This window comes from Neofelis nebulosa, chromosome 15 (genome assembly GCF_028018385.1).
Source record: "Neofelis nebulosa isolate mNeoNeb1 chromosome 15, mNeoNeb1.pri, whole genome shotgun sequence".
Taxonomy (NCBI): Eukaryota; Metazoa; Chordata; class Mammalia; order Carnivora; family Felidae; genus Neofelis; species Neofelis nebulosa.
In genome coordinates, this window is record NC_080796.1 from 23,370,507 (window position 1) to 23,388,369 (window position 17,863).

Here is a 17,863-nt window from a genome sequence, read left to right on the forward strand (position 1 = left end):
GAAACCATAGTTTCGAGAATTAAGTGACACTTGTTCAAAGCCCCTCAGCTTTCTAAGTCTGTCCTGAAGTCAGTGGGGCCTTACTGTAGGAGGGCAGGAGGGTGTGACTTACATCCTTAAATTATGTAAGACAGAGAACAGAGACGAATACAAACAACTAAGTTTGAATCAATATAACCCAGAAATTGCTTTTAGAATTTAAGAACATAGCAAACATGAAATCTGGAAAGCATCCGACAATAAGGAGTCCAGTTATAAATCACAATCATGTGAGAATTAGCAAATACGGAGCACACCCCATTCATAACTGGGAGGCTGCCAAACAGAATTTATCCATTTATTCTGTTATGTGCTTAAAGATTAACCAGAGTGTTCTGTGTTTGGTTGTTTGGCCAACACCTGGGAAGAACTGAACGCTTCCTTTTTATCTGGTGGCATGTGTGCTTTTTCACCACCTCCCTTCCCCGACCCTAGAATCCCGGAGCTGCTGGGCTACAAAAATAAGTGTGGTTTTCAGCTTAGCACCCAGAATTGAGCATTTCTGCGACTGTAATAAGTACCCGCATTGTGTGTCAAGCTAGCTCCTTCTGCAGTCACTGTTCAGTCCCTGAACCTCCTGACCTCAAGAGCTCTTACCCTCCTCCAGGTTTCTCTGACTCCAGCCTCAAAAACTTCCTGTTGCCACCTTCAGAGAGACAACAGTAGTGATAGGAGGGGGCTGGGAATGGAAAGGCCCAAAATGCTGCTTCAGTAATTTCTTTTTTTTTTTAATTTTTTTTTTAATGTTCATTTTTGAGAGAGAGACAGAGTGCTAGTGGGGAAGGGCTAGAGAGGGGGGGGGGGGAGACACAGAATCCAAAGCAGGTTCCACCTCTGAGCTGTCAGCACAGACCCCGACGTGGAGCTCGAACTCACAAACCGTGAGCTCATGACCTGAGCTGAAGTCGCTCGCTCAACTGACTAAGCCACCCAGGTGCCCTTCAGTAATTTCTTACCTAGCAGTAAGATTATGCGCAACGTTGCCCTGATGTTTTGTTTTAGACTCTTCATAAGAATAAAGATAGCCTCAGAAGGGACACTTATTTAATAATATATTTATAAAGTAAGTGATAAGCAGCTCTATGATGGGCTCATAGGGCTCATATGTCTTATACATTACAGGAAAGAAATATTTCTGCATCTCTGGACATGATTAGGCTTTTCAAATGCTCGATAAATAGCTTCAGAGAGGAAAATTTATCTAGTTGTAGTTGTTAACGTTGGCATTGACCAAACCGGGCCGACTTAAGTATAGGTGTTTGTGGAAATTGATGAGGACTTTGAGTCTTGATGTTTTGCATCCTCCCTCTCTCTAGCTGAAAGAAGTCTTTCGGAAACAGCTGGAGAAGGCAGAATATGAAATAAAGAAGACCACTGCGATCATCGCTGAGTATAAGCAGGTAGTGTGCTACTGTGGCTCATGTTGCTATAAAAGTGATTATTCTTATTGTTTCTCTTTGGGTAAAAAAACATTTTTTTGTTTTTAGAGTTTCCAGAATAGTGACTGCGTACATTCATTACACTGGGTGGCTTACTTTCTCCGCTGAAATAGACAGTGAGCGGACATGCTTGCTGATAACATGATACTGAACAGAACAATCTGTTGGCTGTTTACGATGTTTGGTAGATTCAGAGGAACAGGAAACTGGATTATTACCATTGGGATCCTGTCTCTGCCCTACTCAGAAGATGATTTCAAATAGACCTCCCCAGTAACATTTGCCTCTTTGCAGAGGACTAAGGTTTAGCGATTCCTCATCCCACATGGCTCTGTGGCCTTACCCAACCATGGCCAATGCTAGCAGGAGACATTCTGTTGGGAACCTTTGATCTCTTAGTGGAGGGTTTGCTCTCCTTGAGGATGCATCTGGCCCTGACCCCATCGCCAGAATGCTTCCAGAAAGCCCTCTTTCCAGCTTGCGTAGTATCATCTCGTGCCTGCTGCTCATGCCTAGCACACGGCAAGGACTCCACATTGCCAAGAAAGCCTCGAGTAGACTGCTGAAGTTCCAGAGTTCCAGAATCAAGGCACCGTATTGTGCCACCTCCTCAGTTAAGAATTTCTCTGGGGTCTCTTGCCTCATATGGGAGTTTGAAGTCTGATTCTTACTCTTTTTTATTAACATGTGTTTTTCTGCTTAGAAATGAAATTTCTGTTCCTCATGGAAAATTGAGAAAGGGTAGAAACGCACAAAGAAACCCTCCCCCCTTAACCTTGCCAATTAGAAATAATCACTGTAATATACTGAATATGCATTGCTGCTATGTAAATAAAAATGTGAGTTATGTCATCCATGCTGATATTTGCAACCAGTGCACTTCATATATTATGAACGTCTTTTCAGAAGGGTTCTTCTCCTTTGTGGAAGATTGCTTAGAAATAAGGCTTCAGAGCTGTCTTACTCTCTTTTATGATAATCAATATATGTTTATTTAATGTCTGCTATCTGAGAGGCTTGATTCTTTGGGGGAATAAAAGAGGAGTTAATTCAATTTCTCCCCTTTAGACGCTGCTCTTGTAACAGGGAGATAACACCTGTGCACAAATAAGAGAAAAGGGAACTTACTGACCATGGGAAATAAAACCCTTCCTGGAGGAGGGTTGATTTGAGCGGTGCTTCGAAGGCGAGGCAAGATTTGGGTGTGCGGAGGCAGAGGAGGAAAGAAATGGGGAACAGAGAACACCCGCAAAGCCACGGAGATAGGTTAGCGAACAGAAATAGTTTTGTTTTGTCAAGAGTTTCAAGTACAGAAAAGAAGTAAAGGTGAGTTGGGTCCCAGTTCAAGGACGGTTCTTCAGTTAGACTGAGGAGCTTGGATTTTATTCTGTTTATAGTAGGAATGTTTGAGCAAGAAAGTGGCATGATGGGGGAAATACTGGTGGCACTAATCTGTCCCAGTGAGAAATGTGAAACCAATGGGGAGTCCCACAAGCAAAGATACGGACCAGTAAGAGGCTAACAGCAGAGGCCAGGTGAGAAAATACAGGGCCCTGAACTAAAATAAGTAGTAATGAAAATGGAGAAGAGGAATGTAGTCATTTCTTGCGAGACCAGGGAAAACACTGATCCCTAGATTTTCCGATTGGATAACTAGGAGAAGGGATGGGTAGACATTAGCCAATACGAGGAACATTAAAGACCATGCGCTATGGAACTTGCCATCACTGCAAATGGGTTTTTTCCATCCCCACATTAGGCCATGGGTGGCCGCCATATGTAGCACTCTTCAAAATAGTAATCTTTGGGACTGTTCTCGAATATTATCTGGCAGGCACTACCAGTCATGTAAAGGCAACGGACCCATCTGTCTGAAGATAATTAGGACATGAAACATAATCCAAAAGCATTCTATAGTTGGAATTGGCTATTATTGTCCTTATTATGGAATCTTCAGGGTTATTTGAAAGGGTTTCTGGTTTGCCAAAATTACTGAGGAGACTGCTTCTTTTTCACATCAGCCGATACAGCCCTAGTCATCATTTACAGGCTGAGAGCTGGAGAAATCAGAAACTGAACGCAACAAGCAGGCCCTGCTCTCTAGAGCCATTTTTTGAGTAGACTGGGATTTTTAAAAAAATATCTGTTTTGATAATAGAAGCAGATCTTTTACGTTTTTAGTTCAAGTTGCACTTTAAAATTTGACATCCCCTAACGTTTTTTACTCTATTTTTTCAAAAATAAAAGATTCATATGTTACTCAAGGAATTTGAACTTCTAGTATTTTTTTTTAAGCAAATGGCTTGTTTGTTTGTTTGTCTGGTTGGTTTTAGCTTTGAAAGCACTGATTTCTACCTGTTCCTAGTACTTCTTGTTAGCACCTTCTTTCAGAATCAGTAATGATCAGATTTTCTTTAATGAGCACTTACTATAGGCCAGGTGCTATACTGAATCCTTTACGTACATTTTTTCCCCATTGATTATCACAGCACGGCACTTAGTATTGAGGAGAGAACTGAAGCTTAGGTTCGTGAGTTTGCCCAAGGAAATTACTAGAGCTGGACCTCAGGCTTTTTATTTCACTCCATGTTGCCAAACCACGAGATCAGAATTTTAGTCTTTATTAATTTCTGGTCATTTTAACTGTTTTATCCCCTCTGCCACGTTTTAGGGAAACTCTGGTAATTGAAAACAGAGACTCTCTGTGTGACTGTAGACACGAGCAGTTTCTGGTCCAGCATTCTTTTCATCAGATTTCCAGAATGGTACCTTGCACAGAACTGACACTCAGCAAAGATGCCATAGGTTGATTCCAAAATAGGACAGGAATGCACTGGAACTAATCACAGATTTGGCTAGTGACAGAAATCAAAATACCCCACGTGTTTTTCCTCTAATTAAGACTAAGATAGGCTTTACACACAGAACACTGTCAGGCTTTCTGATGCGCATTGCATTTGTGGGGCTGTTCTTTTGCTCAATCTCTTTAGCATCATCCGAGAAGCGAGAGTAATTCATATGAGTTGATAAACAGTCATGTGCCCGTGCTGTGCAAGAGTCGGTCTACTTTCCAGTAAAGAAACTCTTTTCTTTTCTTCAGATCTGCTCCCAGTTAAGTACCAGACTGGAGAAACAACAAACAGCCAGCAAGGAGGAGCTGGAAGTGGTAAAGGTGAGGAAGAATGAAACAGATCTCTGGTATTTCTTCCAAATTCACACAGTCTTTAGTCAGTCCCGGGTAGGACGATCCCAGCCTGTGAGGATGCCCCACGGGCAGGACAGTTTGTGAGACATCACACCCACCCTGCCCCTCTCGTTGTTTCAAAGGATTTAGGAATTGTGGGAAGCAGCATCTGTCCCCGACTGGGGCGCGATCCTCTTCCCAGCCAGCAGAAAGGTTGCATCCCCATAAATCTTAGGGCTTGTCAGAGGCAGGTGGTAAGGACTTTAGCCTTGTCCCAAGAGGCCCCTGAGCATTCTGGGACAGTAGACACCTGGGAGGCCTCTGCAGCCTGCATCCCACCTGTGCCTGAATCGATGTGGCTTCGGGGTGCAACCCAGGAGGATCATCCCATTGCTCTCCACCAGTTTTTTAGAGGGTTGTTTTTAAAGAAAACCAATGGCATTTCTTTATATACTGCCCCCTGGTGGTAAAACTCCTTTTGTTGATTATGTGAAAATAGCAATCGCTTATTCCATAGAAACCACAGTAAACCACGTGAATTGGTCTTCTTAAGAGGCAGTGTGGACACACCCAGCTCTTGTGATCTGTGTTACAGAAACCCGACAGAGTTCTCTTTGAATATATTCGGGTTTCATGCTAGTAAATAAATGCATTCATTTAACAACTTGGACAAGTTATTTACCTCTCGAAGCTTTATTTTGTATCCTGTAAAATAGACATAACATTACCTGCCTCATCAGGTTATTTTGCAGATTAAATAAGATAACATATACAAAGTGCTTAGCTTAGTAGTTGGCATACAATAGATACATATTTTTATAAGTTTATAACCTGAAAACCTGAGACATGAGAACTGAAATATGAACCTTGTTCTGACTTTGTATTCCAAACGTGTTTTTTTCTTAAACATTCTGAGATTATTAGTGACTATAAAGCTGGTCATCTCCCCGCCCAAACCCTAGAATTCGGGGCTCATACCTTTGCTCTCTGGTCCACCTTTACCCCTCTTCGTACTTAGCCTTTATCATTCTTTTTACACTGACCAACACTCAGTTGATGAAGTGCCTTGGCATAAAAGGTTCACCATCCTGAACTAAAATCTTTGTGGAAATAGAAATGAAATGGATTTACGTGGATACTCGAGGTTTTATTGAGCATCCAACTATGTGCACAGCTATTAGACTTCTATTGTTTTATGGAAATTATGTATAACAGGAAGCTTAGAATTTTCCTGCAGGAGCAAGTTATACATATGCCCATGAAACCTTTAGGAAATAGTTCAAAAGCATGTAAGTCAGCGTTGAGTTGGATGACAATCCGGGTTGTAGAGAAAGCAAAATCATAAGAACTACAGACCAGAGATGACTTTATGGAGGAGGTTGGACTGAAGCAGGATGGGTAGAATTCTGTTAGAAGGATTTTAAAAAGACATTCTGGGGGCACCTGGGTGGCTCAGTCGGTTAAGCATCCAACTTTGGCTCAGGTCATGATCTCATGGTTCACAGGTTCAAGCCCTGTATCGGGCTCTGTGCTGACAGATCAGAGCCTGGAGCCTGCTTTGGATTCTGTGTCTCCCTGTCTCTCTGCCCCTTCCCTGCTTGTATTGCCTCTCTCTCTCTCTCTCTCTCTCTCTCTCTCTGTCTCTCTCTCTGTCTCTCTCTTTCTCACACACACACACACACAAATATATAAACATTAAAAATAAAAAAAAAATTTTTTTAATGACATTCTGGAAAAAACTGTTATTGAAGACCCAGAAATTGAAATGAGCATTTTGGTATTTCATCAAGGAGACTGTGTGATTAGCATATGTACGAAGGAATAGAGGGAAATACTGGATAAGGAGGTAGGGTTATCTAATGAGAAGCCATGATATTCGGGAAGAGGAATTTGAACTTGTTTTAGCTGAATAAAGAATAACTAACACCTATTAAACACTTACTGTGTGTACTGTTCCAAGGATTTCCCCATTTAATCCTCACAGCTTCTGAGAAGGTAGATACTATTATATCTTCTTTTTAATGATTTACCATGTCTTGTTTTTAGTGATGATTACTAAAATAGGTAATTCATGATCTCAAGGTCACTTAGCCCGTAAACAGTAATGCCAGGATTTGAACCCAGGGAGTGGGACTCTCCACACCCTTAGTCATTTCCATACTACATCCTGTTTCATCAGAGCTACTTCCTTTTCATTTCGTTTGGCGCGATGCTGCAGCTTTTGATTTTTCCATCCTCCCATGACACCGTTCCCCCTTCAGATAATCCTCTACTCTGTGATCAGAATGAGCATTCCCCAGTGTATATTTGACTCTCTCTGCACCAGTTTAGACTTAGATTGGCCACATATAGGAAACCAAATCAACATTGGCTTAAACATAGATGATGTTGATTCTCTCATGTAAAAATAAGTCTAGGGCCAGAAATATCCGTGGTTTCATCAACAGTCCAAGCTCATCAGTTATTAGTGACCCACATCCACAGCATTAGTGACCTTCCATCCTCACGGTGACCTAAAAGTCAAACCTGTCAACTGGAGTTTCTTCCATCACACCCACATTCCATGGTAGAATGTTAGGCAGGAAGGAGATGCGACGGGACGGTACGAGGGCCCAGCTCCAGCAGGGTGAGCTCTAAGTAGCTTCCTTAAGCTCCCTACCACACTTCCTTCCGCTCACATATCAGAACTTAATTTCATGGGCACACCTTGCCTCAGGGGAGTCTGGGAAATGGCACCTTGTAACTGGGCAAACTGCCAGCCCAAATAAAATCAGGAGTTCTGTTATCAAGGAAGAAGGGGAGCGCTGCATCAGGCTCACCGCTGGCAGCGCGGGAGACGGATCTGGTGGGAACCTGCAGTCTCTACCACAGCTTTGTACTCAGCATGTTCGCCTGCCTGCAGCGTCATGAGGCTCATTGGTCTCTCTCCAACAGATAGCACAGGATAGAGTGAGTGAATGCATTTTCTGTAGGATAAAAGCAGGATTCGATAGCATTACATTTAAGGACCATTACATCATGGCCGTGGAGAACCCTTCTCACTTCCTGCCTCTCCCTTTTGCACCATTTACTCCCGCTCGAGCCATCTCAGGCTCCCTGCGGTCCTGTGAAGGGCCGGTGTCTCTGCACACAGTGTTCTCCCTGCTGAAATGTCCTCCTCCCTCAGTTCAGCCTAATAACACTGCTTACCCAGCTTGGTAAACTTTTCATCATTTAAGATCAAAAGCCACCACTTTAACATTTTATTTGGTCAACAATAAATATATATAACAAATACTTGCTGTGTGCCTATTTAGTGCCAGTAGCGGGCTGATTATCCTCAAAAGGTTCTTGAGAGTTACAAATATCTTTTAAGTGACTAATGAATATTAATCAGGTAGGAATCTGAAGAGTGCTTTAAGGATGGGAGAAGAAAGAAATCAGTGGGGGCTGAGAAGGTGACTTTTAGGGATTCAGGCCTGGGATGGGGAGAGCTTGGACATGTCAGAGAAATCATTTAATGACCAGCTGAATATGGATTGAAGGAGGAGGCAATGAGAAGATAACCCCAAAGTGTTCAGGCCTAAATGTAGAAATAGGCACAATGACACAGAAGTGTGGGGAGAGTTGCTCTGTGTGTGTGTGTGTGTGTGTGTGTGTGTGTGTGTGTGTGAAGAGAGGAGTATGGTTTCTGTTGTGGACAGATTATAATGATAGTACATTAAAATAGAAATATTCCATATATTTTAAGACAACAATAGCACTGTTGTCTTGAAGAGAGTGCTGTGTGCTTGACTGGCAATCTCGGCATGTGGCAGAGTTACCTTCATTACCTGGAACAGTAATGGTCATCTTTGCTTAAAGCTGAACAAAAGGACCTAAGCTTTATTTGTGGCAAGGATAGATTTAGGTTAGTCATCATGGCCTTTCTCAGTCTGCTGTGGGCTAGGTACTTAAACTCTGAGTTTCTTCACGGGTACGATGGGGGTTTTAATAGTACTTGATGACCTCGCTGTAGGATTAAACGAGACAGTGCTCGTAGAGCGTATGGCATGGCGCTCGAGGAAGAGGAGTGGAAGCCCAACATTCCTAGAACAGATTTCAGAGAGATGCTATAATATTTTCCATTCCCAGGGTCTCCCTAGAGATACTTTATGGAAAAAAAGGAGCACCTATCTTTCAAAGTTGGGTTTTGTGCTGACTAAAACCATTTTGGTGGCAGCACAAGACAAGTAATTACCTCCAGAAACAGACTTGCATCTGATGACCACAAGCAGAGTCTCAATAAAACCCGTGTCCTGTTGTTTCAGGAAGCGCGTTATGCTATGAAATGGTTTGAGGTTGGTTATCCCTTTCGGATGTTTCAGGGTAAGATGATGACGTGTAAACACTGCAGTGACATTTTCAGCAAAGAGGGCACTTTGAAACTAGCGGCCATCAGCAGAGAGGACCAGGGGATCGAGCCGGACGACGAGAAGGACTCCCTGAAGAAGCAGCTGAGGGAGTTGGAGCTGGAATTGGCGCAGACCAAGCTGCAGCTGGTGGAGGCTAAGTGCAAAATCCAGGTTGGTGATCTGGTAAAGGATCAACAGGAGCAAACAGTTAGGGCGCCAGGACACCTTCTCACGCTTTGGAACGTGCGTGTCTGGCTCAGAGTCTGAGACGCTTCCATAGGTGATTACGTTGTTTGCCTACCGAGGTGTCCCGCGTAGTCGCATGTTACGTCATCGTGTTTAAGCAGTGACATAAACGCATAGTTTTAAATGAAAACGTAATAATTAAAATGAGATCTTGGGGGAACTTAGGCATATGCTTTTTCCGGTTTTTTGTGTTTTTTGCCAAGGTCCTTTCTCATCGAACTTAGCCACTTTGGTAGCTGATCCTGAAAATGAAAGGCCAGACTTTCTCCGTTATCCCTCCCTGAACAGTTGAACAGTGGCTGATACCCCTGCTTCTTGGAGGGGCTTTTTATCCTTCGTCTTTACCTGGTTTTACCAGATCCCTTTTCCCATAATCTCTTTCCATGTTGGAAGATAACATAATTAGAAAAATCATCCTGGATTCTGATGGACTGTTCCCCATTCCCTTTTCCCCAAGATCCTTACCCATTGCCATAACCTGTTTTTGTGCTGGACCCTGTATGTCCTCAGGGGCAAAGGCCATGTGTTTGGAACTAGAACTCATTCATGCTTACACTCTCAGTGAAAATTCAGATTCAGTCCATGCACACGTCTATGTTTAGTTGTGGTTTCGAACCCGAGCCTAAATTCGGACCGAGATTGCCCGGGGTGGGGGGTGGGGGGGGTGGATAAAATGAGGTTTCATTTCACTGTTCAGAGAAAGCAGTTTCTGATTTTCAGCGGTAACTCTTTTAACTCTAAAGTGCATTAAGAAGCCAATTTAATCTCTCCTGGGTTTTGTGGGAGGAAAGCTATGGCTCATACAGACTTGGGGATTCCAAAAAGCAGTATACTCTTAATTTGGGGGGCAGAGGGAAACATTTATACAATGCAATGATTTTCTTTTTTTAATTAGGAACTTGAACATCAGAGAGGAGCCCTTATGAATGAAATCCAAGCTGCAAAAAACTCTTGGTTTAGCAAAACCCTGAACTCTATCAAAACGGCCACGGGCACCCAGCCGCTGCAGCCACCACAGGCCACCCAGCCACCCAAGGAGAGCACATAGTTCCAGCCTCGCCCGAGCACAAGAGCACAATGATCAAAGTGACAGAAACCCAGGAGGACTCTCCCCAGTGTCCCTTTGAAGGAAAGTAAAGGAGGCCAGAAAGCAAGCCAGAATCTTTCAGTAGCTCTCTTTCTTGTTTGATACTTTTCAAAGGGATGTTACTTAAACTGCCCTGACTTATGTTGAATACCTGTTTTCGAGCTTCTTCATGGGAGGCCACGTTCAGTTCCATCATAGTGATTACACATTATTTTATATGCCTGATGTTTAGTTGGAAATAAGTAATTCAGAACTAAATGCCTTTTATTTAGAACTAATTATTCATAATTACTTTTATCTTCCATAAAAATGGAGATGTCTTTTATTCCAAGGTTGAAGTGATAAGATGATATTTGTCACAGCAAATAAAAAAAAGAAGAAGAAAGAAAGAAAGAAAAAAAGATTGAAACCGAAAGCTCTTAACTTTTCAGGACTTATTCACAGAAAGCACACTGTGGGGCCATTCGTGACGACCATCAGGTTTCTTCCCGAAAGTGATTCCCTGGATAATGATAATCCTGTCCAAAGAGTAAACCTGGGATTGAGCAGTCCCCAAAAGGAATTAGTTTATTTTCATTTTCTGTTGGGTATATCTGGAAATGAAGTGGCAAGAATCATAGAATAAGATAGACTATTGACAATACACGCTAGATGAAAGGCACTGGGATTTTGATAAACCCAGGAGAAGATAAACCATTTGGCCCTAGTATTCTAACGGGTCCTTTTGAGAAACTCTGCGTGGGGATTGCATATTCCTAAGTATGAACACTTGCAGCAAACGTGAAGTCAGGAGGGTCTAGTGCGAGCGGCAGCATTAGGGAACCTTTACCAGACAAGCCTAGAGAGGCCCAGGTTCAGGCACTGTGCTTAAAATGAAATGGAGAACCAGGGACAGAGTATTTCATTTGATACTGACATATATTTGCTAAGGAAACACTAATATACTGTAGCTTTTTAAAGTTATGAAATGGGAAATACAGGCCAGCTTCACATCATCTTAGTTTACTGTTGGGCAACTTTTCCTGATTTCTGTATCTCCCCACAAATGTGCCCTTGGTACCCGAGAGGAAGAGATGCGAATGCATTGGTAACATTTTTGATTGAATACAAAACCTTTATAGAAATACTTATCTCCTGGAAAGGGAAAGCTAGTGTTTAAAAGTTGGTGGAAATAGTTTTTTCAATGATATTTAACATGTCTGTGTGGATCGTCCTTGCAGGAAATCCTTTGGTAAGGACAAAACCAATTTTCCCATCTTCTAAGCTAGTTTGGAGGCCTTCGGTCCTTTGCACCACCCAAACTGCTGCCAGCATGTACAATAACATTTAGTGATATTCATCCTTGGCTTCATTGTTGAACACGTTCTTAGCAAGGACCTTAAACTCTGTAGTGCCACAGGGATTCTCGTCTGTGCCACATGTTGCAATTAAAAGTAACACATTCTTGGAAGTAAAAATTAAGGAAGAGCCATCTCGACTCCGGGAGCACGTGCTACAAGTTGCTCGTGGTAGATCCTTTCCTCCAAAATGATCATTAAACTCTAAAAAGTTAAGTCCCCTTCACTTGTGTTTATATCATCTACAACCCATTAAACCGATATGGATGTTACCCTTTGTTACACTCATCAAATAATACTTTTTTTACAGAATTATTTGTTTGGTCCTGACATCTTTCATTATAATATTCATTTCCTTGTACCAAAAAGAAAATAATCCAGCATTCTTGAGTGTGTGTTGACTAATATTCCCTACTCGGTGATTTAGAAAAGGTAATCTTTTTGTTGTTGTTGTTTAAATATAATGGCTAGAAAAATTGCATCTTGGTACTTGTTTCTGTAAATCATTCAGTATAATTTTTTAGCTTTGCTGGTACTTTATGCTTTTATTCCAGGAAGCCTTGTACAAGTTGCCTTATGAAATGGCCAGCTAAATTAAAGATGTTCTTTTGTGTTTTGTGACTCTCATAGTTTTACTGTAAGAGCTCTTTTTAACCTCCAAAAATCAGCACATTCCACAGAATGCCTAAATTGCAGTATTTTCCTTACATCGCAGTTGAGGGACAAATAGAACGGCTGTGGGTTCAGTCCTTACCTGTACACCTGGCTCAGTTCCAGAGCCCCTAACATCTTTTTTCTTTAAACAAAATCACCAGGTACCTGCATTCCAAATGTGTAATGTCTTTTGCATTTTCTCCTAACTCTTTCAAAAGATTTTAATGGCCATCTATAGATTTTTTTCTTCTTCTCCATTTCTGTATCATACTTAGGTACGTGTATTGGTACCATAAGTCTGAACTGTTCCTTTGTGCAATGCCTTTGGGTCAGTAGCAATACTAAAGATAGAAAATTCAAAATTTGGTATAGGATGTGATTATTCATTCAATATGTTCTCATAGCACTCTCCCAAACCACATATCCTTCCCCACATACAGTTTGCAAACTTGTGCATCCCGGTATTAAGTAACTGCTAGTTTTAATTTCACTTATTTTGAAACATATTTGAAAATTGCCACTCTTCTCTTGAATTTCTTTTAGATATCAACTAACCCAAATATCTAGGAAATTTCCAAATATTCTAGAGTGTTTTTTGTCTTTTCCTAGGATATGTTGTAGGAAACATTCCTCCAAAAAATCCAACATTTGCAGAATTCTAAAGAGTGATGATTTCTTCTTTCATTAAATTCTGCAGAATAAATTAAGGGAATGAATTTCAATTTCATAGTTCAGTTCATTAGCTTTTGTATCTCGAGACTCTTGTTTAACACATTCTTTCAAGCTGAAAGAAACCAGGCTGAATTTTGCGGTGCACATGTTTGCTAGCTTCCCACATCCCAAGCTATGGCACAATTTGGTTATATTTAGTTACATATAATTTAATGCAAAGATATTCTCAGTTACCTAATGTCCTGTTTATGAGTGCTTATCAGAAACACTAATAGGAATGTCATATGGGCCTATGACCTCTCTTTCCATATATAACCTCTCTCTCTTTCCCTCTCCCAGCTAGTAAGTTAGTAATTTCTCCACTGGTCGTCTTAAATTTCCATAGTAAAGTACAAAAGCAATCTTTGCACTGATGTTGGGATATTTAATAATAATAGTTATCTTGTTTCATATTTTTTCCAAAATTTTCATTCCTTTATACTATGTATTAATATTTATTTTTCTCAAACACCTCCTCCATTTCCTTAAAATATTTAACAGTTAATAGCTATGGCTTTATTTCCCAGAGGAAGTGAGAAAAACAAGAGAATACACAGTTTAGGGCGTGAGATGAGAAATCCTTAAAGGAGTTGATTTGTTATTGAGGATGAAGATCATGTATCTAACTAATGTAAGGGATCTTGTTTTCTGTAGCTGAAATCAGCCTAATTATCCTGCCAGAGTGGTTGTCTGATTTCAGGACCTCTTTAAGGGAAAAATTTAAAAATAAATTAAAAAAATTAAATACCTGGTTTGTTTTCTCTCTCTGGGAAAGAACACTTTTAATTACTCAGCAAGAGGATTCTATTGTACAACTTCCTCGTTAAAACGAACCACAAAGTCTAAAATAGCTCTGCTTTTCTTGCTTCAGTTACAAGTAAATGAGACAATGGACCAACTCTGTTGTTTAACTTGAACACCGTTAGATTTGCGTGTGCGCGTGAGTGGTAGGGTTCCACAGGGAGCATCCCTGCCTTTTTTGTACAGCCAGGTACCGTGCCACTGAATACAGCCGAGGCCAACCAAAAGTCTAGTGGCCCGTGTCTCCTACTACCAGATACAGAACTGTCTTTCCCTCTGGTTGCCATGCTGACGTCACGCTGAGCTGGAACTGTTCTAGAACACCTTTCCTTTCGCAAAGTGACGTCCGTGTAATACAGGCAAAGCCCTTAATCTTAGGAATTCCCCTCTCTCCCGAAAGTTAACCAAAATGAACACCTCCATGTGGGCTGTACCTCCACAGCTGATGACCGTGAGATGTGAGGAGAAAAGTAGATGTTTACAAGTAGCTTAGGGACTACAGTGGGCTGTCAGGTGTTCCCTTCCCGGCTTCCATCTAAAAGACTGCACGGCCAGTGTCTCTCCGAATGAATTTGTTACATGTTATAAAGACATCATCAACATGTGTCCATTCTCTCCACCTCCGTCCTTGGTCTGTCATTAGTAGTATTCTGAAAACTTTAAGAATAAAGCATCGTTGAATAAAAACCAAACATTTTAAAGTTATTTTCCTTTTTCATTGGCAATGAATTAAAACATGTAAAATCTTTTCCATTAAAATGTAACGTTTAATAACTATATTATATGTGGAATAAAGTATGAGGAAACTCAATTATAAGTGTATAAATGCATCAGGACTCTGGTGTCATGCAAGCACAAGAATAAAGCTGGAGATGGTCCCAGAATCCAAGATGACCCAATAGCCTTTTGCATCACTTTCTCCATTTTTGATGTTTTGCATAACGTCTGGATCCTCAGTTCAAATGAAGGAAGAACTTTCTCAATGAGCATCACTTCCTTTCTTTCAACTCCTACCTTTCCCTTGCTGAGGAGGTAGCAGAAATTCTGTACCATTTATTTTTATGAGTTCTGTGATTTTGCCCATGACTTCTCTGATGAAAACAGGTTCTAGAAGAAAGGAGTTGATTGTAGTGCTGACTACAAAAGAAACATGGATGAGCAGCCTCTGTGAACACTGACCAATTTGATGTTTCCATAATTCCATGTATTATGTATAGTACATGCTATCTGTAAATGTAATGCTTGTTAAGAAAAGTGCAATTTATTGTATATTGTCCCAAGAAATGTTTACTTTTTTAACAGTTATGAACTTGGATTAGTATCTTGTTTTCATGTGTGAATGAAGCCTTGTGAAATAAACAAATTCAACCAAAAGGTGACAAGGTGACTATTTCTGTGAGTCGGTGATGTTTTCAGTGGTTTGTGTTGCCCCTTTGGCCCCATTAAGTAGTAATAAATGTTCTGAAGTCCATATATGTCTTTTTGACGTTTCTAGTTGACTTTATTCTGAATCCCCTGAACCCACTGTTTACATAACACTTCTTACCTGACACTAGACTCCAGTCAACTTAGGAAGAAAAACTATGCCAGGAGTTTGCTCCAGGCTCTACCCTGCAAATTGGTACCGTGCACGGCGGCACGGCCAAGTGCCCTATTCTTTCTGTAGCGATTCCTTGGTTGCAAGTAGCAGACGCTCTCACAGCTAGTTTAATCATAATAAGGCAATTAATTAAAAGGACTAGATATGGTCATCTCATAAAGGCCAAACAGCTGGGCCTAAAGAGACACTGGGACAAGGACTGGAATGCCATCAGGAACGTAGGCAACTGTTTCATAATCTGCGTGTCTTCCCAGGTCATGGTTATCTGCTGCTGCTTCTCTCTCGAAAAACAAGCTTTTCCTGCTTCCAGGAGCACAACTCCCAAGTTCACAAGTTTTCTCTTCAGGTGACCTGCTGGTCTACCATCTCCGTGTCCCCATTGCAGAGTCTCACAACATTGGATTGGCTCATCCTGGATGAGGTAGCTGCTGAGAGTCTTTCAAAGTACAGCACGGTGGGTGGTCCTGTAAGTGAAGAACTCCAGAGGAGTTCTGGAAGTGGGCGCAGAGTGCAGAGATTCCCCATGTGCATTTTGTTCCGGGAGTCCATGGAACCTACGTGAAATCCAAGAAATTAGTTGGCTCCTCTTAGAATTCAGCACATGTTAATAAATATTAATCAGAGATGGTGGAATCAAACGGTTGGTGGTCCAAATCCAGACCAGACACCTCTTCTGTTTGGCCCATGTCATATTTTTTAATTTTTTCTCAGTTATCTCTACACCCAACGTGGGACTCAAACTCACAACCCCGAGATCAAGAGTCACACGCTCTTCCAACTGAGCCAGGCAGGTGCCCCTGGCCAATGTGGCATTTTAAACAAGAAATTTTGCAAAAAAAAAAAAAAGTAAAACAACAAAATTATTCAGAAAATAAATACCGAGGTTTGCAGTTATGGGTCAAGGGTTCTTGATATGAACAGTAAATGGGATTCACTGTTCACTACTGATTAAAGGTCCTATACTTGGTGAAGCTACATGTTAAACTGTAGATTTATGTCCGGAGGGATGCAAGTCCCTACTTGCTTTTCAGTGGAATGGATAACTCCAAAGATTATATGTAGTTTACTACCCTGTAAGACATTAGCCAGTTTGTATCTAACTTTATGGGTTTTTTAAGTTTTGTTTTTGTTTGTTTTGTTTTTTTTCAGAGAACACAAGCAGGGGAGGGCCAGAAAGAGAGGGAGACACAGAATCAAAAGCAGGCTCCAGGCTCTGAGCTGTCAGCACAGCCCAATGTGGGGCTCGAACCCACAAACTGTGAGATCATGACCTGAGCTGAAGTTGGACATTTAATCCACTGAGCCACCCAGGTGCCCCTCTAACTTTACTGACACTAACATTCCATTATTAAGTTGCCTCTAAGTATCCATTATGCAAATGCACTGTGATACACGTTTAACAACTTACTGGGTTCCTTCATTAACGGAGTTGAATAAAATAGTTGTCACACGCTCCTTTTATATTTGCATGGGATTCTTGATTTCACCTTTTTGAATTTTCACCTATAACAAAGCTTTTGATTACCGTCAAAGGGAGACAGAACAAAATCTTTTAAAAGTTTACTTGCAGGGCACCTGGGTGGCTCTAAGCGTCCAGCCTCAGCTCAGGTCATGATCTCAAGGTTAGTTCAAGCCTGGCATTAGGGCTTTGAGCTGACAGTGCAGAGCCTACTTGGAATTCTCTGTCTCTGCCCCCTTCCTTGTTCTCAAAATGAACTTAAAAAAAAAAAAAAAGTTTACTTGAATGGAAAAGTTCAGGCTTTAGCATGGACTCACAACATAAAAAGCACAGTATTTAATAAAAATAAAAATAAAACAAAATGCAGATTACCAGGTCCATTGCATTAATTCAAGCAAGTTTACTGCCTGTCTACTGTGCCAGTCTTTGTTTTTGTTTTTTGGTGCCAGTCTCTGCTAGAAATGAAGTGGACGAAAAGATACTGCCTCTGTGAAGCTTAAACCCTAGCAAAGAATTTTTCTCAACCTCAGAGAAAACTATTGACATTTTGGGCCGAAGCGTTCTTTTTTTGGTGGGGGGAGGGGCTGTCCTCTGCATTGTAGGATATTTAGTAGCATCCCTGGCCTCTACGCACTAGATACTAGTAATACTTCCCCAGTTGTGACAACCAAAAAAGACATTCCCGAATGTATCGGAGGGAAGAAGTAAGCAAAATGCCCACAATCCCCCTCCCAAGAATGTTGTAGTAGGAAAAGACTAATATATGGCAGGTGGTAATAATTACCAAGAAGAAAAACAGGGTAAGAGGGTGGAGAGAAATAGGGCGATGAGGTTGGTAAAATGGTTTTTTGATATGTAAACTTGGCTAGCCTACACTCCCAGTGATTCAAACACTAAGTGTTGATATGTAAAGTATTTTGCATAGTAATTTAA

The 17,863-nt window shown here is 41.2% G+C and overlaps 1 protein-coding gene across 11 annotated transcripts in view; it reads left to right on the forward strand.

Annotated features, from left to right (window-relative positions):
• Positions 1-15,245, forward strand: part of RABGAP1L (RAB GTPase activating protein 1 like) — a 758,910-nt gene extending 743,665 nt beyond the window's left edge. For all 11 annotated transcript variants that reach the window (XM_058701181.1, XM_058701183.1, XM_058701182.1 and 8 more), the window contains 4 exons: positions 1,356-1,439; positions 4,579-4,650; positions 9,009-9,206; positions 10,177-15,245. In XM_058701181.1, the coding sequence (XP_058557164.1) occupies positions 1,356-1,439; positions 4,579-4,650; positions 9,009-9,206; positions 10,177-10,329 (507 nt within the window). In that variant the 3' untranslated portion in view covers positions 10,330-15,245. The remainder of the gene's footprint in view (positions 1-1,355; positions 1,440-4,578; positions 4,651-9,008; positions 9,207-10,176) is intronic.
• The last annotated feature ends 2,618 nt before the right edge of the window (positions 15,246-17,863 follow it).